At 47.7% G+C, this 27,164-nt stretch overlaps 1 protein-coding gene across 5 annotated transcripts in view; it reads left to right on the forward strand.

The window, feature by feature from the left end:
* The window catches only part of TCERG1L (transcription elongation regulator 1 like), a 403,196-nt gene that overhangs the window by 276,103 nt on the left and 99,929 nt on the right, over positions 1–27,164 (forward strand). For all 5 annotated transcript variants that reach the window (XM_088791740.1, XM_088791741.1, XM_088791742.1 and 2 more), the window contains one exon: positions 18,669–18,851. In XM_088791740.1, coding sequence (XP_088647866.1) covers positions 18,669–18,851 — 183 coding nt within the window. The remainder of the gene's footprint in view (positions 1–18,668; positions 18,852–27,164) is intronic.

A 27,164-nucleotide genomic window follows, 5' to 3' on the forward strand; every position in this document is an offset into this window, starting at 1 on the left:
CAAGGGGAACCGTGGAGTTATTGGTCCAAGCACATAAACTTGCAGTTATAAGGCGAATTCCTTCTGGGGACCTAATGGACAGCATGGTGATAATAGTAAACAATAATGTATTATCTGCTTCAAAGTCGCCAAGAAACTGGATCATAAATCTTTTCATCAAAAAGAAAAAAAAAAGTTCTCAAATCAGTGATCTAAACTTCCACCTTAAGAAACTAGAAAAGGGAGAACTAGTTAACCTGTAACAAGCAGAAGGAAGGAAATAGTAAAGATAAGAGCAGAAATCAAAGAGATTAAAAACAGAAAAACATAGAGAAAATCAACGAAACCAGAAAAAAGTTTTTTCTAGAATGAACAATACAATTGAAAAACCCCTGGCTCTAGAGAATAAGAAGGAAACAAGAACACAGGCTGTTGGTGTAAAGAAGGCGAACAGGGCACCACTACAGATCTTAACACTAGAACTTTAATAGGAAAAGATTGTAAACTACTTCATGACAATAAATTTAATGGCCTAGAAGAACTAGACAAATTCTTTTTAAGTCACAAGCTACCTCAGATCATTCAAGAAGAAGCAGAAAGCATGAATAGCACTGTGTTAAAAGCATTGAATTCATGATTTCAGTCCTTCCAACAGAGAACACTCCAGACCTAGACAGCTTTGTGGGAGTTCTACCAAATATCTGAGGAGGAAATAATACCAAATTGAAATAAACTTGTTCAGAAAATAAAAGCAGCGATAATGTTGCTAATGTTATTATTATGTTTCTGGGGTCAGCATCCCTTTGATACAAAAACCAAATTGATATTACAAAGAAAAACAATTATAGAATAGTGTATTTTATAAACTTAAATGCAAAAATCCTTAACACAATATTCGTAATATATAAAACTGACAGCACATCGTGACCACATAGGGCTTTTTCTAGGAATGCAATGCTGGTTGAACCTTAGAAAACCCATGTTGTTTACTTTATCAAAAGGATAAAAATGACATGATCATTTTAATGCATGTAGACAAGATATTTGTCAAACTCAAAATCTATTTAGATTTTTTTTTTTTAAAAAAACAATCCTGTAATTCAACTCAGAATTAAAGGGGACGTCCTCAGACTGACAAAGGACATCCGTGACAGAGCCACAGCTAAAACTGTATTTAATACTGAATGCCTGATGTTTTCTGCGAAGGAGGACAGGTGAGAATTTGTGCTCTCACCACTCCTGTGCACAAGTGGACTAGAAGTCCTAACCAACACAATAAGGCAAAAAGAGAAAAAGAATTAAAAGCATGCAGATTGGAAGGAAGAGATGCAACTGTCTCCACATGCAGACACATGATGACCACGCAGACCATCTCAGAATCTGCCAGAAGATGCTAGTGCCAGGTGAGCTGAGCAAGGTACAAGGTCAGCGTGAAACCTCAGGTGTTCCCATATCACTCACTGCTGATGAACAATTGGAAACTAAACGAAAATAGCAAAACAGAAAGTATCAGTAAAGCACCAGAAACATGAAATGTTTACAGATTAAGCTAAAAAATATGTGCCTAGAAAGCTATAAAACACTGAAGAAATCAGACATTAATTGATGGAGAGATGTTTTGTATTAACGGGCTGAAAGACTCAATAATGTAAAGATGTCAACTCTCTCCAAATTGACCTATAAATTCCATGTAATCCTAAAAAAAACCCAGTTTCATAGAAATTGACAAGCTAATCCTATAATTGATATGGAAAGCCAAAGGAAGTAGAATACCATAACAGTTTTGCAAAAGCAAAACAAATGTGGAGGATTTGAATGCTCATGATAAAGCTACAAGAATGAGAGCTTTGCAGAATTGGCAGAAGATAAGAACAAAGATCAATAGAAATAGTAATAGAGCTTCCAGAAATAGACACACACACACACACATGGTCAATTGATTTTTGACAAAGGTGTAAAGGCAATTCAGCAGAGAGAAGCTTGCCTTTCCAATAAATGGATTTGGAATAATTGAGCATTCATTTTCAAAATAAACAGACCTTGACCAATACTTTGTATCATATACAAAAATTAACTCAAAATAGATTATAGATGTGATTATCAAAACAAAAACCCTAGAACTTCTGAAAGAAAACATGAAAAATTTATGACCTTGAATTAGACAAAGATTTCTTAGCTGACACCAAAAGCAGGAGTTGTAAAAGAAAATGCATTGACATACTGGACTTCATCAACATACAATGCTGTTGCTCTTTGAAAGTACTTCTAATTAAGTGAAAAGAAAAGCCCATACCAGAAGAAAATATTTGCAAAACATACATCTGATAAAAAAATTGGCATCCAGAATATACAAAGAACCCTCACAAGTTAATAATAAGCAAACAAACAACCCAACAAAAATGGGCAAAGTGTGAGACCAGACACATCACCAACAAAGGTATATGGATGGCAAATGGACGCATGAAAATATGCTCAATATATCTGTCATCAGGGAAATGCAAGCTACATCCATAATAAGAGTCCCCAACCTATTAGCATGGCTGTAATTTAAACAAATGCCTGTGGAGCTGCTGAAAATCCCATAACTGCTGCTGGGAACACAACAGGACCCCTCATTTTGGAAATCAGTCTGGCACTTTCTCATAGGCAAAGCCATATCATATGCCCAGCAATCACATTCCTAGGTATTTACCCGAGAAAACTAAAGAAATACATCCGTACAAAAACCTGTACATGAATGTTTATAGTGGCTTTATTTGTAAGCAACAAAACTTGGGGACAGTCCAAAAGTCCATTAGCTGGTGAGTGGATCAACAAACGGAGGCACATGCAAACAGTGACCTATGACAGAACCAAGGAATGGATTTCTGGGACGCGTCGCACAAGGATCCCCAGAGCAGTGTGCTAAGTGATGCCATCGGAATCAAGCATTTGTATCACATGTGGTTCCCTGTCCAGGACTTAAGACCAGAGGTGGACCAGTGGTTTGTTGGGCTTTGGAGGAGGATTGATGGCACGTGCGGGGTGTGGACGGTTACCCGATTGTGGTGGCGGTTACATGACGATTTGCATTTGTTGAAATTCAGGGAACTGTGCACTGAAAACGAGTAAACTTCGCTGTATGTAAATCGCACCCGAATGCACCCAACTTTTTTGAAAAAAGAGAGAAACTTAAGAAACATACCTGGTAAATGTTTGGATTTTATTTGACCGTGGTGTGAAAGAACCACAGGAAAAACCTGAGAGACAACTGTTAATTTGGTCAGTTTATAGGTGTGACACGACTTCTATGCTTATGCTTTTAAAAAGAACCCTTACGTTTCAGAGACAGCTACTGAGACATCTGAGAGTGAAATAAAATCATGTCATGGACACGTTTGAGAGGAGTCCAGGTGTGGGGCTGGGCGTGTGGCGTGTGGAGATGAAACGTGCCCAGTCACGAGCTGAGAACTGTGGAAAGTGGGTGAAGCTGACATGGGCTCCTCGTACTGTTTATTCTCGATTACATTACTGTTGGAAGTTTTCATAATGAAAATTAAGGAAAAAAGAATAAAAAGTAACTCCACGAAGCACACTTAAAAAAATTGCAGAGCGACTGTAGTGATCTCACCGCCTGACACAGACGCCGTGGAACCGGAAAGCGAAGATGAGCCGTGGAGAGGTCCCAGCAGCTGTCCCGCTGAACGACCACCAAGAAGCAAATGAATGCAGCAGAAATCAAAGTGACAAAAATACACCTTTGATAACATAACCAAACATGAAATATGTATATTAGGGGGGACGCGTTGTGGCCGATTGTGCTAGAAAGCAAATCCAAAGCCTGGATTGCTGATGATGTGATGTTAACTGAAAGCGTGGGCCCAGCCACAATTAGCTTTCTAATCAAGGCATTAGAAGAGGAGAGGAAACTAAGGAAAATTGAGGAGGCAGATGATGAAAATAAAAGCAGACATTCATAATTTTAAAAACCAAAATAAATTGATTAAAAATTGCCCCCATCCATGGTCAGAAAGAAGGAAACCCATGGAGACATCTCTGCCCAATATTAGGAATTGTTTTTGTAATTAGATGATCTCTTTTTGGCGAGTTGTTGAGCTATTCAATTTGGATCATGACGGGTCCCTGCAGAAATGCCCACAGGTGTCCTGCCTCTTCTGCCTGGACAAGTGCGCAGACACCTGCCCCGTCCTCCTTTTCCTCAGCGTGAGTCCCCTCTACACCCTGACACTCCTTGGGCCTTACTGGTAACGTGCCCCAGACTCCAGGGAGAACCTTCTCATAATAATGGTTTGTTTCAGAACATGGAAAATGGTAAAACACTAATGTAGATTATGAAGTTGTTTACCCATTTTACCAATGTTTTCCAAAAACAGAAACAAATCAATTATATGGACAGATTTCAGTTGTAACGGCAGCTGCAAAAGTCCCGTAAGGATTACTGACAATTTAACGGATTGGCAGCAGTAACACCTGTGAGTTTCATGGTTGCAGACATTGTGTCACAGGAGGAAAGGCAGTGGCAACAACGTCACATACGTGGGTTTAATCAGAAAACATTGCTTTTTCATTGGACTGTAGCAGGATGTATTACTGGGTGAAATGCAACGGCCACTGAGAAAACTCCAAAAACGCAAGACCGAAGTGCAATTTGTCAACATCATACATGACATTTATCCAAACTGCCACGTCACATGGTAGACGTCACTCGCATTTCCATAATCACGCACTATTTATCGTTTACTTTGACTATTTTCTGGAAGTTCCAGCCAATGCAATAAGAGATGAAACAAAATATGAAATCCGCTTTATGTTTATCACTTTTATATTTTGAAAACTCATGACATTTAACTTAAGAATTCTCAGAATTTAAAGGGCAGTTTAGCAAAATGGATGGTAAAATACAAACTTACAAAAGACAATGCATTTCCTGCGTATTAACCATTATCCAGACGTTACAATGCGGAAGATGCTGTCTTCACACGACACGGAAAATGCATAAGGTACCTGGACACAACTGTCCTCGAACGTGGGTGGATGGATGACAACCTTCACTTATAGATGAAATCTCAGTGATGAAAACTGCGAGAATTTGCTGAAAATGTTGTCTTTCAACTAGAGACTCACTCTGGGCTCGGATAGGAAAATGGAACACCGTGGGGTGTCACTTCTTTTCAAGTTCATTTATGGCCACAGCGCGATGCTACTTGTATTCGTTTTCTGAAATGTGAGGAAATCATTTGAAAGTGTTGGTTGTGGACCGTGCACTTGAGATGAACAAACATACACTTTTAAAATCTGTAAGAGGGATTTAACTTATCCTAAAGTTAGATCAGTTTTTAAAATGTGGCACTAATGCACTAATCTACATATAGATTAATGTAATACGTTTTAAAAGAACTGTTATATAGGACAAGATTCTAACACCGTAATAAAAACAGACATAAACGGACAACTCACTGAATGCGTATCACGGGCCATTGTGCCGTACGGGGCTTCCTCACCAGTAATCTAGGGAGTGCCAGCTTCAAGCTCCAAATATAGCATTCCGTGCAGCTCGCAGACTGTCAGGAACCCTTGGCTCGCTCGTGTCTGCGGTAGAGCGACAGAGTATGTTCACCCTCACACGCTTTGAGGGGTCGTGGGGAATGGGTCGTGCAATTTGGTTCTCAGACCCGTTAGAGAAGTTGATATAATTTCACTCCGTGACTCCACTTGTAGTGCTGTTTGAAGGAAGCACAAGTGGGTCTGTACCGTGAGTCCACATGCAGAAATGCGTACCACCAGGAGGAAAGCGAATCTCAAATGTTCTTGTCTGGAGAATTAGTGAAGTGAATCATGATACATCACGGCTGAAAACAAACAGTCCTCCACTTCTAATAAATCACAGCTGGAGGATTAGCTAGACGAAAGAAGGGGCCCCTATTTTGTTTCAGTGAGTTGTTAAAGGCAGGGTACAAAGTGCATGAACAGGGTGACCCGGATCCTGAGAGCGCCAGACACACACGCTCTCACTCTCACACCACAGTGTGAACGGTGGTCGTTTCTGGATGCTGGGGTGAGCGGTACTTTCATTCCCAACTGTATCATATCATTTATTTTCCATTTTAAATGAGCATGTATTACTTTTATAGTCAGAAAAGAGCCATAAAATACACGCAAGTGCTTCTTTCTTCTTCGCACCGTTGAACACAAGAAGGCTGCCTGCTGCTGGGCCTGTCACCTCCCGGAATGGAGTCCTGTCCGTCTTCTCCAGACGGCACCTCCGTGCCGACGTGGTGCCCCACTGGAGCTTTAACACTCGCCTTATCGGGGAAGGAGCAGCGTAGTCACAGTCTCAGACCCCGGAAGAACCGCGGGAAGAGCTCTTTCATCTCCTCCTGGGAAACACAGCCTGGGGGTCCTGCCTCCCTGACAATGAGGGTCCCGACAGAGGGGCCATCCTGAGAGGTTTGGTCTATCCTCGCCCAGGACTGTGCGTCCAGGTGCTTGCTGGTCATGGTGGGAGTGGGGGAGTCAAATGTAACTAGAGCTGGTCACTCCGAGTCAAGAAGCAGCCGACTCCCCAGGAAATAAAGCGTCACAGCTGTCCTCCACCTCACTCTCTGACTGGGTGGCCCAGTGTTCAGAGATTTCTGGTCATAGGACAAACAAAGAAATCGTTGGGGACCCACTTTTACTTAGAGCGCTGGGGAGACACCCTGCTTTTTTGTTATGGAAACCAGTTATCTTAATGGAAGATGCAAATGTGCTTGACTCTCAGCGCTGCCAGGAGGCCCTGGGGCCTTCCAGGCGTTCAGCAGCCAGTTTGGGCTCTGCCCTTCATCCAGTTGGTATCTCTGTGCTTCCCTCCAGTCCCAGAGAAAACTCTGGGGAAATCCGCGAAGTCCTGGAAATTATGCCGAGTGGAAGAAATCAGAAACATACTTGCATATGAAAAACATTTACCCGAAGCCGTCTTCCAAGAAGGTGTCTAGAATTCTGCTTTTAGAGACCTGACATTATAGCACAAATTCTGACGCCAGATGGCCTGGGCCACTGCCACTTGCTGGCTGTGTGACCTTGGGAACGTTATGTACCCTCTTTGAGCCTCAGTTTTCTCATCTGTAAAGTGAGGTCACGTCAGGAGTTAAATACATGACTGTGGTAACAGTAGTAGTTGATACGGGTCCATCCAGTGGCATCGTCGATGCCAGCCAGCGCTCTGCCGACCGCTCCCCCAGATGTCCCCACACGCCACTGCTTCAGACGGGATGGGGCCGGCGGCCTTCTCGAAAGTCACGGCAGGAGCCCGCTCTCCCTTTTGACCGCTCTGCATTTGCTCTCATACAGATTGTACTTCTAGGTGCCATTTCTATGAAAATTGGTTTTGTCCCCAGACCCAGTGGTAAATTATTCAGACATCAACTAAAATTGAGAGACAGCCTAGATAATGAAAAAATTAAATGAGCTTTGTGTTTACCAACACAACTCATATCATTTTAAAGAACTAGGAATTCATGTTCTGGTGATGATTTTCTCCCTTGAATTTATGGGTGACTTTCCACAAAGTAATGAATCAATTTGTTGAAAGATGACAGTTCTAAGTCACAGATATACTGAATCACTGCATTAGTGCCGAGATGCTGCTGAGAAAATAACTAAGGAGATGTCAGCATTCATGGTAACTGTGGACTTAAGTTAGGGATGGTATTCCCTTGCTTTCTTCTTCTTGGAGGTTGCCAGTCACAGGTGGCTATGCTAAGGCAGCATTCTCTAGTGGAATATAGTGTGAAGCACACGTGGAATTTAAATTTTCCTGGTATCAGGTTTTAAAATGAGTTTCAATTGCTTATTTAATTTAGCCCCGTATTCAGACCATTGCTGTTTCAACACGTCATCGGTATAAAATTATTAATGACATATTTCCCTTAATTTTGGGTATCGTCTGAAATCCCATCTGTATGTTACACTCACAGCACCTCAGGGCACCAGCCACATTTCAGGGGCTCCATGGCCAGTCTGCCCGTGTGGCACAGGGCAGCAGGAGGTGACAACCACGTTTACTTGTGAAGCCCTCAAAGGGGTACTTGTATGTGTGTTTTAGAGAGACTGCTCAGTGACGGGTTCAGATGAGCCGTTCAAAGAAATTGACTTAACGCCCACTCTGGGAACCAACTGAGCTCAGATGTGGCCTCCCTGGGTCTGCATGTGAGAATTGTCCTGCCCCAAGGGTGCCCTCTCAGTAGAAGTGTTTTTCTCCTATTTCCCCACCAGTGCTTGGGCTCTGGAAATATAAGCTGTTGTCTCACTTCGGGTATCAGTTCTACAGGGACAGACAGGTATACACGTTCCATCACAAATGAAGCATGAATTCAGGGTAGCCTGTTTCAGCAGCAGCTACACACATAGGTGGGGGACATTTTCCGGAAAATTTTTGTCTTAGAAATTTTCATTCTCAAATTCTGGGGGTATTTATGGACCCTGTTCTAGAGGCTGTTTCCTGGGAAGGTGTCAGGACACTCTCGTCCGTGTGGACACGTTTCTCCAGAAGCCCTGTGCAGGCCCACAAGAGTCTTGTAGGTGACCAGACGTGTGCGTTTACCTGGGCACTGGGGACAGAAGCCATGCCGGCAGATGGTGTGTTGGGTGTCTCCTTTCTGAGGCGTTCAGTCACCTTAATTTCATAATGAAGATCTTTGCGGCAGAGCAGGAAAAGCCTACAAGTCGTCAGCTGGCTGATTGCACTGCTGTCTAAATGCATCTCCGAAGAGAAAGGCATGGGCTGAGAAGCATTTCCTGGGCTGTATTGCTGCATGGGCTGTTATGAGACAGGTCAGAAGTGAGTGTAACGTGTGTGCGTTGAACATAAGTGGTTGGAAAACAGCTGCCTGATGATAAACGGCACAGTTTTGCGTTCAGTACAGAACCCCTCATGCAACCTTTGTTGTGCAGATAGGATTCTCTCTTAAAGTCCTGCTCTTAGAGTCAGTGAACCCTGGGGCTGCCTGCTAGGAATGGAACCCGCCTGCTGCAGCTTTAATGGGGTAAACATTTAAGGCAAAAGGTTAATCTTTTGCCAGTGTCATTGCGTTCCATAGAAAAAGCCACTCCTTTTGGTGACAGCTTCGTGCACCCTGGGGGCCCTGCCTAGGGCAGGCGTTGCTGGACCCCTGAGTGAGCCCTCTGAGGACTAACTCAGACGCTGAAGAATCTGCGTGGACCTGGTGACCCCTCTAGGCCACTCGTGCAATGAATCCCTTTGGGGAAAGTTGCTGTCTAGGAGCCACTTGCTTGGCATGCATTAGTTAAGCACCTGCTGTATGCACGGGACCGGTCTGCCCTCAGGAGTGTGTAAGGGTGCATGCTGGGGGAACCCGTCTTGGTGACTGATGGGAGTGAGTCTGGGGGCAGCAAGGGGCTCTGCAGAGCCAGGGCCTCGGGCCACGTGGCTGGCGCATGTGCACCTGTCACCATCCACTTCCATCCCCAGCTCCCATGATGGGTCTGGGACTGCAGGGAGCAGGCAGTTGCTGGCCCAGCATGGACGGCAGACCCCACAGCGCTCCTCAGACACTCTTGCCAAACCGTCCCTTGTTTCTTCTTTGATTTTTTTTGATGTTAAATTCTTTTTTTTTTTTACATTTTTAAAATTAAATTTATTTGGATGACATTGGTTAGTAAAATTATATAGGTTCTAAGTACAAATTTCTACAGTACATCATGTATACATCACATTGTGTGTTCACCACCCAGAGTCAGTTCTCTTTCCATCACCATATATTTGATCCCCTTTACTCTCATCTACCACCCCCCAAGTCCCCTTACCTTCTGGTAACCACTAAACTATTGTCTGTATCTATGAGTTTTTGTTTTTTTTGTTTGTCTTGTTCTTTCTTGCTTTCGGTTTTATATGCCACATATCAGTGAAGTAGTTCTTCACTTTTTCTGTCTGACTTATTTCACTCAGCATAATCAAAAGGTCCATCCATGTTGTCACAAATGGTACTATTTCATCTTTTCTTATTGCAGAGTAGTATTGTGTATATATACCACAACTTCTTTATCCATTCATCTATAGAAAGACACTTTGGTTGTTTCCATGTCTTGACTACCATAAATAAAGCTGCAATGAACATCGGAGCACATATATTTTTATGGATAAATGTTTTCAGAATTTTTGGGTAGATACCCAGGAGAGAAATTGCTGGGTCATACGGTAATTCTATTAATTTTTTGAGGAACCTCCACACTGCCTTCCATAACGGCTGCACCAGTCTGCATTCCCACCAGCAGTGTATGAGGGTTCCTTTTTCTCCACAGCCTCTCCAACACTTGTTACTATTTGTCTTGTTGATGATAGCCATTCTGAATGGGGTGATGATATCTCATTGTGGTTTTGATTTGCATTTCCTAAGAGCTAGTGAAGTTGAGCATTTTTTCATATATCTGTTGGCCATTTGTATGTCTTCTTGAGAGAAGTGTCTGTTCAGGTCCTCTGCCCATTTTTTAATTGGATTGTTGGTTTTTGTTGTTGTTGAGTTCCTTATATATTTTGGATACTAGCCCCTTATCGGAGGTGGTGTTTGCAAAAATCTTCTCCCATTCAGTTGGTGGCCTCTTTGTTTTGTTGATGGTTTCTTTTGCTGTGCAGAAGCTTTGAAGTTTCATATAGTCCCATTCATTTATTTTGCCTTCTACTTCCCTTGCCTTTGAGGTCAAATTCATAAAATCCTCTTTGAACCCAAGGTCCATAAGTTTAGTACCTGTATTTTCTTCTATGCAGTTTATTGTTTCAGGACTTATATTTAGGTCTTTGATCCATTTTAAGTTAGTTTTGGTACATGGTGACAGCAGTCTAGTTTCATTCTTTTGCACATGGCTTTCCAATTTCCCCAGCACTGTTTATTGAAGAGGCTTTAATTTTCTCCATTGGTTTTTGGCTCCTTTGTGGAAAATTATCTGTCATATTTATGTGGCCTATTTCTGGGTTTTCAGTTCTATTCCATTGGTCTGTGTGTCTGTTTTTCTGCCAATACCAGGCTGTTTTGATTATTGTAGCTTTGTAGTACAAGCTGAAGTCAGAGAGTGTGGTACCTCCAGCATTGTTCTTTTTTCTCAGGATTGCTTTGGCTATTCGGGGTCTTTTGTGGATCATACAAATCTGATGATTCTTTTTTGTTCTATTACTTGAAAAAATGCCATTAGGATTTTGATGGGGATTACATTAAATTTGTATATTGTTTTGGGTAATATAGCTATTTTAACTATGTTGATTCTTCCAATCCATGAACATGGAATGTCTTTCCATTTCTTTGTGTCTTCTTCAATTTCTTTTAGGAATGCCTTTTAGTTTTCAGTGTATAGGTCTTTCACATCCTTTGTTAAGTTTGTTCCTAGGTATTTTATTCTTTTTGTTGCAATTGCAAAAGACATTTTTGTCCATTTATTTTTCTGAAATTTCTTTGTTAGTATATAAGAATGCAATGGATTTTTGTACATTGATTTTTTTTATCCAGCCACTTTACTTTTATTCGTTTATTGTTTCTAATAGTTTTTTAGTGGAGTCTTTAGGGTTTTCTATATAAAGAATCACGTCATCTGCAAAAAGTGACAGTTTAACTTCTTTACTCCCAATTTGGATGACTTATATTTCTTTCTCTTGCCTTATTATATTAGAGCTTCCAATACTGTGTTGAATAATAGTGGTGACAAGGGCAATCCTGCTTTGTTCCTGATTTTAGAGGAAAAGATTTCAGTTGTTCACCGGTAAGTATGTTATTAGCTGAGAGTTTGTCATATGTGGCTTTTATTATGTTGAGGTACTTTTCTTCTATACCCATTTTATTAAGTGTTTTAATCATAAGTGGGTGTTGTATCTATTGATATAGTCATATGGTTTTTATCTTTTGTTTATGTGATGTATCACATTGATGGATTTGCGCGCGTTGAACCATCCTTGTGCCCCGGGGATGAACCCCACTTGGTCGTGATGAATAATCTTTTTAATGCATTGTTGCATTCAATCTGCTAGAACTTTGTTTAGGATTTTTGCATCTGTATCCATCAGAGATATTGGGCTGTAATTTTTTTGTGTTACCCTTACCAGGTTTTGGTATCAGGGTAATGACAGCCTCATTAAATGAGTCAGGGAGTATTGCCTCTTCTTCAATTTTTTTGGAAGAGTTGGAGGGAGACAGGCATTAAATCTTCTTTGAAGGTTTGGTAGAATTCACTGGTGAAGCCATCTGGTCCTGGATTTTTGCTTTTGGGAAGGTTTTAGATAATTTCTTATTGAAGAAAGCCGCTGCCATGCTCGTCCATCTCCTTTCCTCCCCTGACTGTCTGTTATAGCTCTTGGGGCATTTAGATTACCCAGCATGAGCCGCAATTTGCTCTCTGGGGTAGTGCCATTAATCTCTATTCTTAATAAAATGGACATTCAAATTATTGTGCACCAAGTTACTTGAAATCATCAAGATAACAATCAATTAGCATTTCTAACCTGATTCACAAAGCTAAGTGAATTTGCTACCCTCTTAGCCTTGGGTAACCTGTGCGTCCTGGCCTTGTTGGGGCGGGAGAGCCCATTCTATGCTCCTGCTCAGTGCCTGCCCATTCCGGGGTGACTCAGGCCTTAGATGTTTGTCGTTCTGTGCAGTGGGTGGTGCTTGTTTGTACTGATGTGACAGGATCCAGCGAGCAAGCTGAGCTTACATCATCAGGTGTCCCCGATAGGGACACAGAAAGCTGAGCCCTCTGCTCTTTAGGGCTGTGGGAGGGCCCCACGGGGAGGAGGAGGAGCTGGCTTAACCTGGCTGGCGGCCCCTTCCATGCTGGGAGCTGGGAAGCATGGGCACCTTTCATCACATGGTCAGGGGCCAATAACCTGGAGGGATCATTGATCACGGCGGGGAGAGGGGGTGCTCAGAGCACCACGGAGGGATCTTCAGGGTCTGTGCCCACAGCTGGGGCTTCAGTCCCAGGCCCTGAGCCTACCCAGTCACCCAGGATGACAATTCAGAATGGGGGACCTGGCAGTGTGGGTGGACACAGGTGGCTGGGCTCCGTCATTCCCACTTTCATTGAAGCTGGCACGTGGCGACGCAAAGAGGTGGGATGCGTCCTGGCTCTGGCTCAGCTCACGTGGAAAAGCAGGAGGGAGATGGGATACAGTGGTGTGGACGAGGTCTCCCAACTCTGGGGACCGGGAGGGGACTGCAGAACCTGAAATGTGTGTGATGTGTGGACAACGTTAGATTAAACAGGTCGAGTAACAGCCGCACCTCATGCTGGGAAGAACTGGTTCCTAACGAAGTTGTAAATTGAAAGCTAGATTGAAACCAGCCGTTTGCTGAGCAGTCTCGTAACGGATGCGTCCTGCCTGTGTATCAGCCCAAACAAAGAAGGACCCGTGTGGGTAAAGTTAGAAGTCACCTTCCAAATACCTTAAATGAGGGGAGGCAGAGGGAAGTGAAGCAAAAGTTCGCCATCATCTCATGTCGGTTTTCCTGGGGTGGAGCGTTTAGCAGGCGAGCTTGGGAAGGTGCTGGGGTATCTTCCTTGAGCGAAGGTTCCCCGAGCGACGGTTGTCATGTGTGCTTGATTGGTCCTCGTAGTCTGGGCTCTGCTGAATATCATCTTGCAGAAACTGAGTGACCCTTCCAGAGTGTGAAAATGTGGACACTTCCAGAGATGCACTTGTGAGATTCTTTCCTTCCCAGTGTCTGCTGAGTGACCACGGGTGAGATGCTCTTACAACAGACCAGGACAAACAGACATCCCTTCTCTGACTCTGGTGCATGTCGGTGTTTTATTCTTCTGTGTCACACGAGTACCTGTCACTCACTATGCCAAATGTAGGAAGCAAGAGGCTTTTGTGGGGTTTTTATTTCTTCTGTGGCAGCCTTGACAGCAAATTACCTTCTTTCTATTTGGGAAGCTTTCATCTGGGATGCTTATCTCTCTCATTGCTGACTTGTATCTGGGGACAAACCCTGACGTTATTTTCTTATTTCCTGGAAAGACTTGAGAAGAGGGGTTTCCAGCACCCACTGTGCCTGGCTCACACTGGGTTGGCTGGACTCGGAGACTATTCAGGGCCGCTGCCCGAGTGCTGTGGGTCTCTGGGTCCCCTGGGGAGGCAGATGCACATGGGGGTGACTATGTGAAAGGGGGGTCCTGAAAGGAGTGGGTTCCATACTGATGGGTGTGCTTGTCCCTGGCAGCTGTGTACCCAGGCACGGGGACCCGATGCTCTCAGGACAGGAAGGACCAAAGGTCCTGTGCTCTGGACGCCAGTATCTGCAGCTCCCCCTCTGCCCACACGTGCCCACTGGAGGCCCTGGGCTGCCCCCCCACCAGTGAAACCCGCCGTACACACGTGCCTCCGGAGTCACTGTCTGGTCACACCATCGTTTTTGCAGCAATAATTACCAGTTGGTAGACATAACGCCTGAAGGGTTTCCACCGGAGCTGAAATCATTTGCTAAATAGACATCACAAACGAATGTTCATTCTCTTGAATATGGGGCTCAGCAGAGTGGGCACAGGGCTGGCGTTTGTCAGGCGAGGTTTCCTCCTCAGCAGAAGACTCTCCAGTGTTTCCGTCCTCCGCACCTTGTGCCACCCTGAGACCTGGGAGCCTTCCTCCCACACGGAGTTCCCCAAGACGGAGCCACCCCGCAGAAGCCTCCCGCCCGCTCTTTTGCTGAAATTAAATGGTTAGCATTCTATCCACTCTGCAATCCACTGGCCATTATCATTCGCAACCTAGTTTTGGTGACTCTCCAATGCCAGAGTGTCCTCCCAGCTGAGCATTTCTCTGGCATACTGGCCAGAGGCCTGGACCAGGGGTGACGGCCCTCCCCAGCTGCCTTCTCGCTCTCGGCCTCTGAAGAATGCAGGCAGTGACTGGTTCTGTGGGGGGACAGCAGGCTGTCCAGGTCATGCCCAGAGAGAGGAGAAAATCCCGAGGGGACGAGAGAAGGCAGCTCCGTCCAACCCCCGCGTGGGCCCCCTGAGCGGGCATCGTGAACTTGTACAGTGCTGGCCCAATTTGCATGCTCAGCCTGATGCCGGATGGTTCTGGAGCCCCTGACTGTCGCACTGTCCCAGCTCTTATGGCCACTAGCCTTTCTCCTCACCTTTGAATCCTGGAAAGACAAAACCCAGCTACTGTCTGGGTTCCAGCTTGGGAGGCAGGTTCTGGGAGTGTCAACAGCCAGGACGCCTGAGACTACAGTGGGTGACACAGCAGCTACCTGCACGCCCATGCTGCCGAGGTTTAGATAAATCAGTGTGTCAGGCGTTGCCAGAGGCCCCTGTGCACACGGACCCAGGGTGGGCTCTGCGGTGCCCAGGTGTCTCAGACAGGAGGGTGGGGACTCGGTCAGACAGAGCCAGGTGCCCTCATTCTCCAGGGGCCTTTGTCTCTTAAACCTCACTGAGCCCCCACTCTCTTTGGCTGCGAACAGGGACAGTGGACGCTGTCTTTCACGGGGTGACCTAGGGTAAGACGTGCGAACACGGCTCTTTGCACATCTGGCCATCAGAGGAGGTGGATGACGGTAGAAATGGCAAAAGCGGAAGCGAAGGGCCCAGAGGGTTTGTGCAGCTGATGGCCTGCTCTCCTCTGGCCATCTGCACAGAGAGCACTCGGTTAATTACTGCTTTGCTTAAAACATCGATTCTTATAAATAATCCTCGTGGGATAGCATCTCTGGCTTATCTCTTAGCTGGCTTAGCAGTTTCTTCTGGGTTTTGGCTGCACCTATCTCATCTCCCTGTTATGTACTCAGCTCAGGGATTCTGTGCAGCCCTCTGGGAAAGCCAGTTACGGTAATTATTTATCAGCCACACGCCTGATAGAGCGCCTACCCCTCCTCCCAGGCAGCTCCGGGGCCCCTCGGGGGAGCAGCTGGCGTCCCAGGGCTGTCCTTGGCTCCGTGCCCCTCCTGGCTGGCTCCGCGAGCAGCAGGACCTGCAGCCTTTATCTGTTTGCATCGGTGGCTTCTGTTGCATCGTCTTTCCAGGCGCAAGCCGTGTGCGGTCTGGCGTGCAGAGATGCTGATAGATGCCTGACCCGGGGGCGGGGGTGGGGGCAGAGGAGGGAACAGAGAGGAGGGTGCAGAGCAGCTGGCAGCCCCCCCATGGGCCCCCCTTTTCTCTTGCACACCCAGCAGTAAGAGTCTGTTGGCACTGGCCTCCCGGCATGCACTCTGCTCACTTACAACATGCACACGCGTTTATGAGCTCACGGGTGCTCCCCGTCTGGTGGAGGTTTGGTGTGAGGTTCTGCTCTCACAGCAGATCTGGTTCTAATGTCAGTATCGCTGAGACCGTTCAGCCACCAATTGTGACAATCATTTTATCGATATTGGTCATTAAGTTTCTGTCTCCACTGATCAGACTCAGTCGCTATGTGAACTAGCTGGACAGTGTTGCACTTACATATGCACCCAAATGAAGTCAGAACAAGTGAAAAAGTGTCTGTCCACGTGTTTGAGAGGCAGGTAAGGTTTACTTCCTTACTCTCCTGTCCGTGGGCATGTCATTTTTCACAACAGAAGCCGTGGGGTAACAATGTTGCCACACTTCCATCTGCAAGTTGGTCTTGTCTTAGCATCTGTTTCTTTTAAAGCACCATTCGTGCCTTTCTCATTCATTGCTAAACCATCCTCTTCATCTTGAACAGTAGTAGGCAGCACACCACAGGTTGTCAGGTTTGGCGCCGTCTTCTCAGAGGGGAGGCTGTCGGAGTGGCACGTTTCCTGGGCACTGTGCCCCCTCAGCGGCCCTGTCTCAACAGGGCAGCCGGGGAGTTAATCCCCGGTCGAAACACCTGTGAACTGACCCGTGGGAGGAGATCCCGTGGGAGAAAAGCCGAGTTTAGTAAGAAACGTTCTGTGGGGTTTGGCAGTGTTTTGGCTTTCACCAAACTACTGCATGAATCTGACGTGCACTCAGCACTCGGGCCTTGGGCACCTGTCCCAGGACGGAACCTGCAGAAATCAACGTCTGTGCACACAGTCATGTGTCGTGATGATTTGTAGCGGGCGACCCCTGTGATAGCGCTGGTCAGGTGGGTGGCCAACAAGTCCCTTGCCTGGGACGCTGGGCTGCGGTTAACCATGGGGGCTGGGAAGGCCGTTTAGTGCCGAGGGAAGTGATCTTGTAACATCTCATGACAGGACCTTCCTGACAGCCCCACTGGGAGCTGACACCCACCCACCATTCAGTCGCCATTCCCTGCTTTACTTTTCTCCATGGCACTGTCACCCTAACGATGAAGCAAGTGGACAGGAAGGGGTAGCCCCCGCGTGTCCCCTCCCTGAGGCAGGCCTTCGTGTGGTTCCCTGTGTCCCTGGGGTGGGGGCGACATGCTGGGCAGCAGGCCAGCCACTCAGGTCTGTGACCGAATGGCAGTGCAGTGTGGCAGTAGTGCGGTTTGTCACCTGCCTGTTTACGGGACAGTGGCGAGCCGTCCCCAGATGCACTCAGTGCTCTTTCCTGACACGATGCCACTGGCTATGCAGTGTCCATGGAGTGGATAGGCCATCGTCACACAACCCTTTGCCTCTTGCTGGTATTTCCAGTTGCTCAGGACAAACCTTTATCTGAAGGCCTTGAACGTGAGGGTGAGTTTCAGGAAGGGAAAGGCCAGATCAAAAGATGGGAACACATGAAGGTTTTTAAAACCTTAATATTTTTCAACTGCTTTCCAGAACTGGCTAAACTAGATTACCGCCGATGTAAGCTGGTCCTACAAACTGTTTCTTAGAAACCACAACTATTTCAGGGACTGAGGATTCCATTTAAAAACACACACACAACTTTACTGAAAAAAGCAGAGACAGAAGCAAATTTTCAAATTCTTCCAACAACACCCCCCCCAAAAAAAAAAAAAAAAAAAGAAAAAAGAAAAAAGAAACCAAGCTGGGGGCATCTGGAAGGCTCAGTTGGTTAGAGTGGGAGCTCTCAACAACAAGGTTGCCGGTTCAATTCCCGCCTGGGATGGTGGGCTGCGCCCCCCCCCAACAACTAAAGATTGAAACAGCAACTGGACTTGGAGCTGAGCTGCGCCCTCCACAACCAGATTGAAGGACAACTACTTGGAGCTGATGGGCCCTGGAGAAACACACAGTTCCCCAATAATAAATAAATAGAAAAACCAACCTGGATTCTGAGTCTGGAGCCTGACCCCTCACGAGGGGATCCCCACGTGGAGATGGGTGTTGGGTGTCTCCACGTGCTCAGGGACCAACTGAACCTTGTGGGCTGTGGCAGCCCCCCTGCGTGCTGACCACTGCCCCGCCCCACACCCCTCCCCCACTGTATATGTGTTTCTCGGGGGCTCAGCCGGCCTCCTCAGCTGCTCCCAGCCATCACACACTGTTCACCATCGTCTCCGATTATGTATGTGACACACGTGCACTGCAGCCGAGCCCCTTCTCTCTAAGGCTGGCATGTGCCCTGGTGACTCAGCATTGTGACTCGCTGGGCATCACATGGCCGTGTGTGCGCTCTGTGCACCACCGACATTTTGAGAACTCGCTGTTTATTTCTGGGATCGTTGTATGTGGCGTGGGCGTCAGGAAAGGGGGTTGCACTGCTCTTGTGTTCTGGGTGCTCGCATGTTGCATAGTGAAGTGTCCTCTGTCTGCTGTGGCCACTGGGCATCCCCGTGCTGAACATCCCGTCCTGTTCTGCAGGTGGCCGCCACAGCAGCCTCAAGCCCGTTGGCAGCAGCCCCACCATCACCATCGCTGCCACCGCGGCCATGGTCTCCGTGGAGCCCGAGGGCCGGGGAGGCCCGTCACCCTCCAGCGTGCAGCCGTGCCATTTCCTGACACTGGCACCCTTCAAAATACCCCTGCGGACTGCCCCCTTCTCTGGTAAGTAAGAACGTGGTCTCCCAAAGCTTTGAGCTGGTTCCAAGCCACAGTGTGGGGAACGAGGCAGGGGGCAGCCGGCCGGCAGGTGCCCACCTGCCTGGACTCACGTGCCAGGGGCACCCACGCCCGGCTCTGGTAGCAGGTTTGCTCATCTTTAAACTACACAAATGCATTCGGTTCCATTCAACAAGGTTGCGTTACATCAACTCGGGCACTTTGTGCTACAACACGAGTTTTACGGTTACTGTTTGAGGAAGTGAGACTTCCCTCGCTAACTCTTTGGGGGAGGCGGGGCAGAGGTAGCTAACAGTGCACAGACTCAGAGAAACTTGTAATTTCCTTACATGAAGCATGGAGCCATGTGCTAGGAAGTGCTGAAGTGTCTAAATTGATAAGTCACAGAAAAGGACAATGCTGAGACTCGTATGGCGTTTTCTCTAAGCCAGGTCTCACCTGGGCGTGCGGCAGGGCGGTTCTGTGCGCATGGGGTGGGGGCCTGCCCACCACAGCAGGACCTCTGTGCAGCCCACAAAGCCCATGACATGATGGCCACAAAGGCATTTGTGTTTCCAGTGCAGTGGGTGAGCTCTTCTGAAAAGTCCAGGGTGTGGAGGCAGCGGGGGGTGGACATCCTGGGGTCTTGCATGGACATCCTGGGGTCTTGCATGGTGCTGAGGTGCGTACTGGGCTCAGGAGGTGGAAGGCTGCGCCCTGCACCGGTCGTGACTGCTGTGCACATGTGTCCACAGCTACACACGTGTGCCTATGAAGCATCCTCGTGAATGCAGATTCAGGTTGTTCCCCCACACAAGCAGCAGTGATGGGGAGGACAGTGGTTCTCAGACCTTACGAGCTAGTGCTGTTATGTTAGTTTTAGTTTTTCATGTGATAACGGTAAGCCTTGAACAGAAATCTAATATTAATTGTATACTACAACTAGTGCTGGCATTCTAATTCTAGTATTAGTATCATGACTTGCTAGGTTATCAGTAATAGAAACGTCACTAGATGGTGAGATATGTACAGAGGGTGCCAAAAAAATGTATACACATTTTAAGAAACAAAAAAGACTGTATTAAAATTGTAACACTCAATATATACTGATAACAAAAGATGAATACAAGTCACGTTTGACTTCTGCAATTACAAGAGGTGCTCAAGTGTTTACCATCAGCGTAATTTTAATAGTTTTTTTTTCATTCTTAAAATATGTATACATTTTTTGGCACCTTCTGTATATTACGCATATGCGTACTTTATATGAGAAAAAAGTATATATACCTATATATACTTTGAGTTCATAGTAGAAAGGGAAATAACGTAGTTATAGTTATTTCCAGTGTGGGCAGTGTTTCTGGTTTGCTGACCTTGCTTCCAGTGACTCTAACGTGGTTTTCTCAACACTGGACCTCCGGCTTCCATGTCTCTATGTTGGGGAGATAAATTAGTTGATAAATTAGTTGCTCACCAGAACATTGTATTCTCAAGAACAAAGTCTTATTTCTGTTTCAGCGTGTTGGTGAACATGCATTTAGGGTATGATGGGCAAATAAATAAAACACATAGATAATCTCTTGTGTGGAATATAATTTACAGCTCTGTCAAGATTTTGGTTAAAATCCATCAATCCATTGACATTTATTAAGGATGACTTACTATTTTTCAAGAAAATTAATCTTAGAAAGAACCAAACACTGTAGGCCAGGAGTGGCTTCACTTTCCATGTCTCTCCTAGGATTTATAAAGTGACATAATAATTAGGCATCTTTCCATGTTTGCACTTTATGAGGCTCTGTAATCAAATTTGCCACAATGTGCATTCAGTTAGGAAAAGACAAGCATCAGTGTTATCTGTCTTGGAGGTAACCGCCAGCTCGGGCTGTCAAACAGAGGAGAGGGGCGGCGCTCAGAAAGCGGTCCTAAGACCGCCTTGCACTTTTGGTCTATTTGGTCCGAATGCTGCCCTCTGCAGTAGAGGCTGGATCTGGACCCGTGACCCCAGCCTGGTGGGGGGCCTCTGAGCGGTGTGCCGATCCCAGGCATTGAAGACTGCGGCTCTGATTGGGGTGCCCCGGTAAGTGGGGTCTCGGGGAGATAGGACCACCGCGTAGTGTCCTGGCTCCCTCCTGACTTCAGCAGGAAGCATGTGGGTGAGACTGGCTGTGCCCACGTGAAAGCCTTTGCAGAATTTCCCTTGAGGACTTTCTGAAAACCAAGGCTGAAGGAGGCTGAGGGGAGACCAGTTGTGTGTCAAGGCTGGTGTTTAGCCATTGTCAGTCACCCCATAAATGAGATTCCGTGAGATTGAAGAGTTGGCTGCCCTGGTGAACATTCTCAATGGGGGTTCAGGCAGCCCGCTAGGAAATCCCTGACACTCCTTAAAATAGGTAGGCGGGGGCGGGGCAGGGGAGGACAAAATACCCTGTCAAAGGCGAGGCCGGGGAGGGGGAGGAGATGGGATGCCACTGATAGCACAACAGATTTCGTAGACCAAGAAAAACGCACCTCTTTGTGGAATTTGCTCCGTATTTCATTGATTTTGTAAAAGCACATGAACTTTAATATGTCTACAGATGAATAACCCTGTTTTTATTTAGAAGATAATAATTCTCATTTTAGATAAATGAACTAGATTCTTTCATTCACCCCCTTCACTTGGTAATAAAAGCCAAATAATCTAGAAGCCCCACATACTTTAGCTTTATGATTCTCAACGTGGGACAGTTTTACCCCTGGGGGTATTTTCAATGGATGGACAGATTGGGGGGAGGGCTGCTACGGGGATCTAGTGGGTAGAGACCAGGGATTCTGCCCACATCCTGTAAAGCCCGGACAGCCCCATGGCAGAGAGTTGTCTGGCCCAACATGTCAGTAGTGCTTGTGTTGAGACGCCCCGGTTAATATTTCACAACTCTGTCCACACTGTCAAAACCTGTATTGTTGTGTGAACGGTCCACCTTCATCTGGGGGAGTTCGTGATCCAGTAACTGTGGGGCTTTGAAGGGAATGGCTCAGTGCTGGAGAGAAGATCAGCCGTGAGTTACACTTAATTATATGCCTGTAATGCGATTCAGTTTCACATCATTTAGAGAACTCCACCACCCGTTCCTAATTCGGTCGTAAGCTGGGTTTTCTTGTGCAGCTGCTGCCAAAGCCAGCACTTGCTGTTGCTCTTGCAAAGGACCATGCGTGCCTGGGTAGCGGCTGGCCTTATGCTCGTGTTAGTCTGCTCACACCTGTCCCCTTCCCTATCCTGTTGGCCACCTGCCAGGGGGCCGTGTCTCCCTGTCCCGGCCCAGTTTGCACCAGGGCACGCCCATCACGTCTGATGCACTGACGGCTCTGTGGCCTGATGCTTCACCAGTCCCCTGACTTTGGTGTCCGCTCTCCACCTTGTACGCACATTGACAAGTCGGTACAAACTTTTCCTTTTGTAATTTCTAATGCGGTTTCTCACAGATTGCTCCCGGATTGAGGCGAGGTGGAGGGGAGTGTGGGCGCAGGGGGCCTTTGCCTGGACACATGGGCTGTGTTGGCGGCATGAGCAGGGGAAGCGCAGTGGGCAGAGCGGGCGTCTGCGTCTCCTTCCGGCAGGTTCAGCTGAACAATCTTGCTCAGCGGTAGTTTCAGGTTCAAGAAGGAGCACGTTCAGGGTAAAAACGTACCTGGCACCTGTTTCTTTCTCAGTTCTGAAGGAGAACATGGACTTGATTGAGGGGGAAATGAAAGACCTGCTCTCTCTGGCTTAAATCCTGAGGGGTGAAGTGGGCACCCATTTGGGGGATAAAGGTGTGGTGCTCCTCCAGCGTCGGCCCGTATTGGATGAAACGCAGGAGGCGACTCTTGTTTTAAGGATGATGTAGTTGCCGTTAAACCTTTGCCCACCGTTTCATAAGCATTTGAGTGAACAAGGGCGGCTAGGAGTGACCATTCTGGTCGCCAGGAGAGCAAGCGACGATCCAATGCAACGATTCCAAAGTGCCATCTGCCTTGGAAGCCATTTGCCACCTGTCCTTTGGCTTCCAGAGCTATTGGGTGCTTTAAATGTAACAGTTTGTCCTGCCACAGAGCAGCTGGGAAGTGACTTTTTTTCCGTCAGTAACTTACCTGCCAGGAGACTTAGCAAGTCAGGGGAGTCCTGAGCGGGGGTTCCAGTGCGCCGCCTCTCGGGGACTGTCGCCTTCTCTCCGGGGAACCCATCGGGGCCGACACAGGCTCTGTGACAAGTGACCCAGCCATTGGGGGTGCAGTCATTCCTTTTTCCATCCAGGAATAGTTTCCGCCTCCACTGGAAGAGAAAATGTCATAATACATATTAACATTTTAGAGATTTTTCAGAGACAAAAATATCAGAACAGCATAATAACTCGCACTCCTAAACGTCTGAGACCCAGCTGGCTTCTGTGAGGAAGACATATGTGTTTCTGACAGGAATTACACTCTCAGTAGAACACACACTGGATTGAAACGTCCAAAAAAAGAAACCCAAAGACTGTTATCTACAAATGAGCTCGCATTAAGGATGCCAGCAACAGACAGTCAGGCTGGCACGATGGCAGACAAGTGTGGAGGGGCAGCGTTTGCTAAACGAGACCCTGTTGCTGGGATCCAAAGGGGCTGGCGGGAATGGCTCCCTCTGACAGCAAGTGTGCCCAGAGAGCTCCTCCCTTGCCCCCCCCCCCCGCCTCCTGGCTCCATTCCTTGCTAACGTCCTGAGACGCCCGCACCTGGCACTTCCGCTTCTTGAGTTGTCTCCACTGTGGGCTTCAACTCACTTTGAAAAGAAAACTGCAAATGCGTCACGCACACCACAGCTGCATGTTGCCACCAAGTAGCAAGAACAGCCGTACAATGGCCCCCATCTCTTCCTCGGACCCTAAGAAGGTAGGCACTTCCCCCCCAATGCTCCCGGGAGCCTGGATTCCTGCCCCCGCCCCAGGGACACTCACTCTTCAACATATGGGCAGCCATTGCTTCGCCGCTTTATAACGTGTTCACCACACACACAGGTGTTGTCTCTACACAGTATGTTGCTGAGTTTTTGGTTTTTTTAATCTTACATCAGTGTCGTCATAGTTCATGAATTTCGGATTGCCTATTTTGCTCAAAATGACGTTTTTCTTAAAGTCATGGCCACCATGCTTGTCGCTGCTGTGCAGTCTTATTCGCTTTGGTTTAGCATTCATTCATTCATTCATTCATTCATTCATTCATTCATTCCTACGAGTCTGCACGTGCATCGTTCCTTCCACTGTGGGCGTCTGGGCTGTTTCCTGAAATGTCCCTTCTGGGAGCACCTTCCTTTCCTGCTGACATTTTTCGGGGGTGTGCAGCCTTTACACAGGTCTGACACCGGGTGTGCCCCAGCCTGGTCCCGGACCTCCTCCGACCCCCACTTTATCTTCAGCCGCTCGCTCCTTAGGTCCAACCTGCCCCCCCTACACTAGCTAATGGACAGCTCAAATCACGCTTGCCTGTGAAGGCGGCGCTGATGCCCGACCCGTGGTCCTGCTCATAGAACAGAGCAAAGGAGCGGGTCTCTCCCGTAGTCTCCTGCGTAAGCCTGATTCTCCCCTAGTGCTCCCCAGTTCCGTACGTTGCACCCAGTCTGGCCAGTTGGAGCCCAACCCTGAGGGGTCATCCTTGGTCCCTCCTTTTGCCTGATGCTCCCCATCCACTGCATCAGCGCCGTTGTCTCTCCTTCTGATCGACACCCCAAGTCCACCGTCCTCGTGTGAGCTGAAGAGAGGGCACCAAGATGGCGAGCATATGGTGGTCCCAGAAACCAGCGCATTCCAGCCAGTCTCCGAGTCTCCAAGGCAGGGGCAGCGGTGCTGGGTGGACGCGGAGATGCCGTGGCTGAGAAGAGAGGCAGCACGCCCAGCGTGGGGTCCGAGCCTCTGCAGGGGCTCTGCTGGGTCATGAGGACAGAGACATGTGCTCAGGAAACACCAGCTAAGAAAGATCCGTGCAGTCATTTCACTAATGACGGAATCGGTGAGCTCCCTTCTCCAGCATCACACGGAGCTCCTCAGTCCCCTAAGAAGTCAGAAGCTGTGCCAGCGCCTGAGGTGGCCTGGGAGAGAGGACTGTGCTGCCTTTCAGGGGACCCAGGGTGAGCGCTGGCCCTCAGCCCTGCACCTCCATCCCCCATGGAGTTTGAGAAGGGCTCTGCTCAAACCTCAGTTATGGGTGACGCCCAGGATTCAAGGAACCACCCGGGGGCGTCTCCTGGGCTCCCCAGGGCTCTGACACACAGGCTGTCTTTCCTTCCTGGGGACCTGATGTCCCATGATGGGGGGCGATGTAAGGTATGTGAACCTCCTTCCAGGGCCAGCGTTTCAGTTTTAAATATTCTTGGCAGATATTTACCTTTTGTAGGAACAGTCAACACCTGGTCACAGTCTCATCCTGCAGTGTTTTCCCCCCAGCTCCTTCCAGTAGAATATTCTGCACAGACGCCTGGGCGCTGCATGTTTTTAAAGGACTTGGTTCCGACGCGGTAATGCCCTAGTGTGCTCCATCATCTAGGGAGATTGTCGGCCTGGGAGTCCCTGCAAGTGGCTGGTGATGACATTCAGACTCGGAAGACTGTGACTTTCCCCAAGGCCACATGGGCTGACAGGGTGCTGCAGGGACAAAGTGTGACAGCACCGCCTTGAGTTTAGTGCTCAGTTCATTAACTTGTTTTGCTAGAACCTAGAGAAAAGAGCAAAGTGGGAGGAGAAAAGCAAGCGACATGGTGCCTGCCCAGGGCTGACAGACGCTGGCAGCAGACGGCAGTGCAGCGGGGCCGTAGCAGCTGGGCGCTGCCTCTGCTATCAGGGACCTCCCTTCTGTCCTGGGCACATCCCCCTCCAGGAGCCTCCTGCTTCTCCTCCCTGTTACGTGGGATGGGGGGAGGCCGGGACAGCCAGTGCCCCTCCCTGGGGGCGTGGGGTCCCAGCCTCTCCCTGGCACCTTGTTTCAGTTCTGTTCGGGCCTGACCAGGGACAGGCTGCAGGACCACCTTCATGTGTAAAGGGACAGAAGAAGGGTGCTCTTAGGAGGACCCCTCGCAAAGGAATAGGGGCGCAAGGATAGAACCGCAACCTGCATGTCGGCTGCGGTGCTTCCCCCGCCCCCCCTGCCGTGGCCTTTCCTTCTCCTCTGATGCATCTCACCCCAGTTTTGGAAGTCCCGCTGAGTCTGCCCCATCCATGCCCCTGGTGTGGCCCTTCTAGTCCACAAACACTTCCCAGCCTTTAAATTCCTGTCCTGTGCCTTGCCTCACCCGTTACTTAACTGACGGTGAATTGTTCAGATTTTATACTTCTTTGTCTTCCACGTTGAGTGTCCACAGGGCAGGGTCCACAGTCCTGTGATTTACCCCCACTCAGAACAGCTCTGTGTGCATGTAGCAGCTGCTCAGAGAACGTTTATGGGGTGGGAGAGGTGGCAGCTGAGGAAATGCAGTGACTTCCAATGGATGAAATACAGAGGGAGCCAAAAAGTGTACACACGTTTGAAGAAAGGAAAAAACTGTATTAAAATTATGATACTCAATATATACCAAAAACAAAAGATGAATACAAGTCATGTGTATACATTTTTTTGGCACCCCCGGTAGTTCATTCAACATGTAGAGAGTCTGGTCTTTTCCTCTTATCCGCCTTATAAGTACAGTCCTGTTGACTTAAGAGTGTCATAGACAGTGCCTTCCCTCCTGCAGGTGTTCATGTCTCTCTCTGAGCTGTGTCCCCTGTGCACGGTGGCAGTTTTACTCAAGGAAATGTGGGTGCTCATGATGACATGTCTAGCCACAGAAAGCGTCATCAGCCAGTGGGATTCTGAGGCCCCCCCCAACCTCTCTCTCTCTCTCTCTCTCTCTCTCTCTCTCTCTCTCACACACACACACACACACACACACACACACACACACACACACACACATCCCATCATTAGGGACAGTGGTTTTAAGGGCCTGGGGATCAGCTTCTGGGTACGGGGCATCTCAGGGGCTTCCTGCTTCCCCCATGTGGGGTCCTCACACTTCGACAGGTCTATTTGTCTATTTTCAGCTCACCTCCCTGTTACCTGCACCCAAACCCTGGTCCAACCCAAGCTCTGATTCCCAGACACAGCAGGAAATGAAATCCTTTCCAGGTTGTCCCTGCTCCCATAGAGGCCTGTCACCTCTACTCAAGATGATGGACTCTGTGACAGTGCAGAGCACAGAGAAAATCTGAATCTTATTAAATAAGCGCCGTTGTTCCATCCTGAACTCAGTGACCACTTTTTCCTGCGCGCCTGTCCTGTTTCTGGGCTCTGCTA

This window comes from Rhinolophus sinicus, chromosome 15, assembly GCF_057876585.1.
Source record: "Rhinolophus sinicus isolate RSI-liver-muscle chromosome 15, RSI-T2T, whole genome shotgun sequence".
NCBI lineage: Eukaryota > Metazoa > Chordata > Mammalia > Chiroptera > Rhinolophidae > Rhinolophus > Rhinolophus sinicus.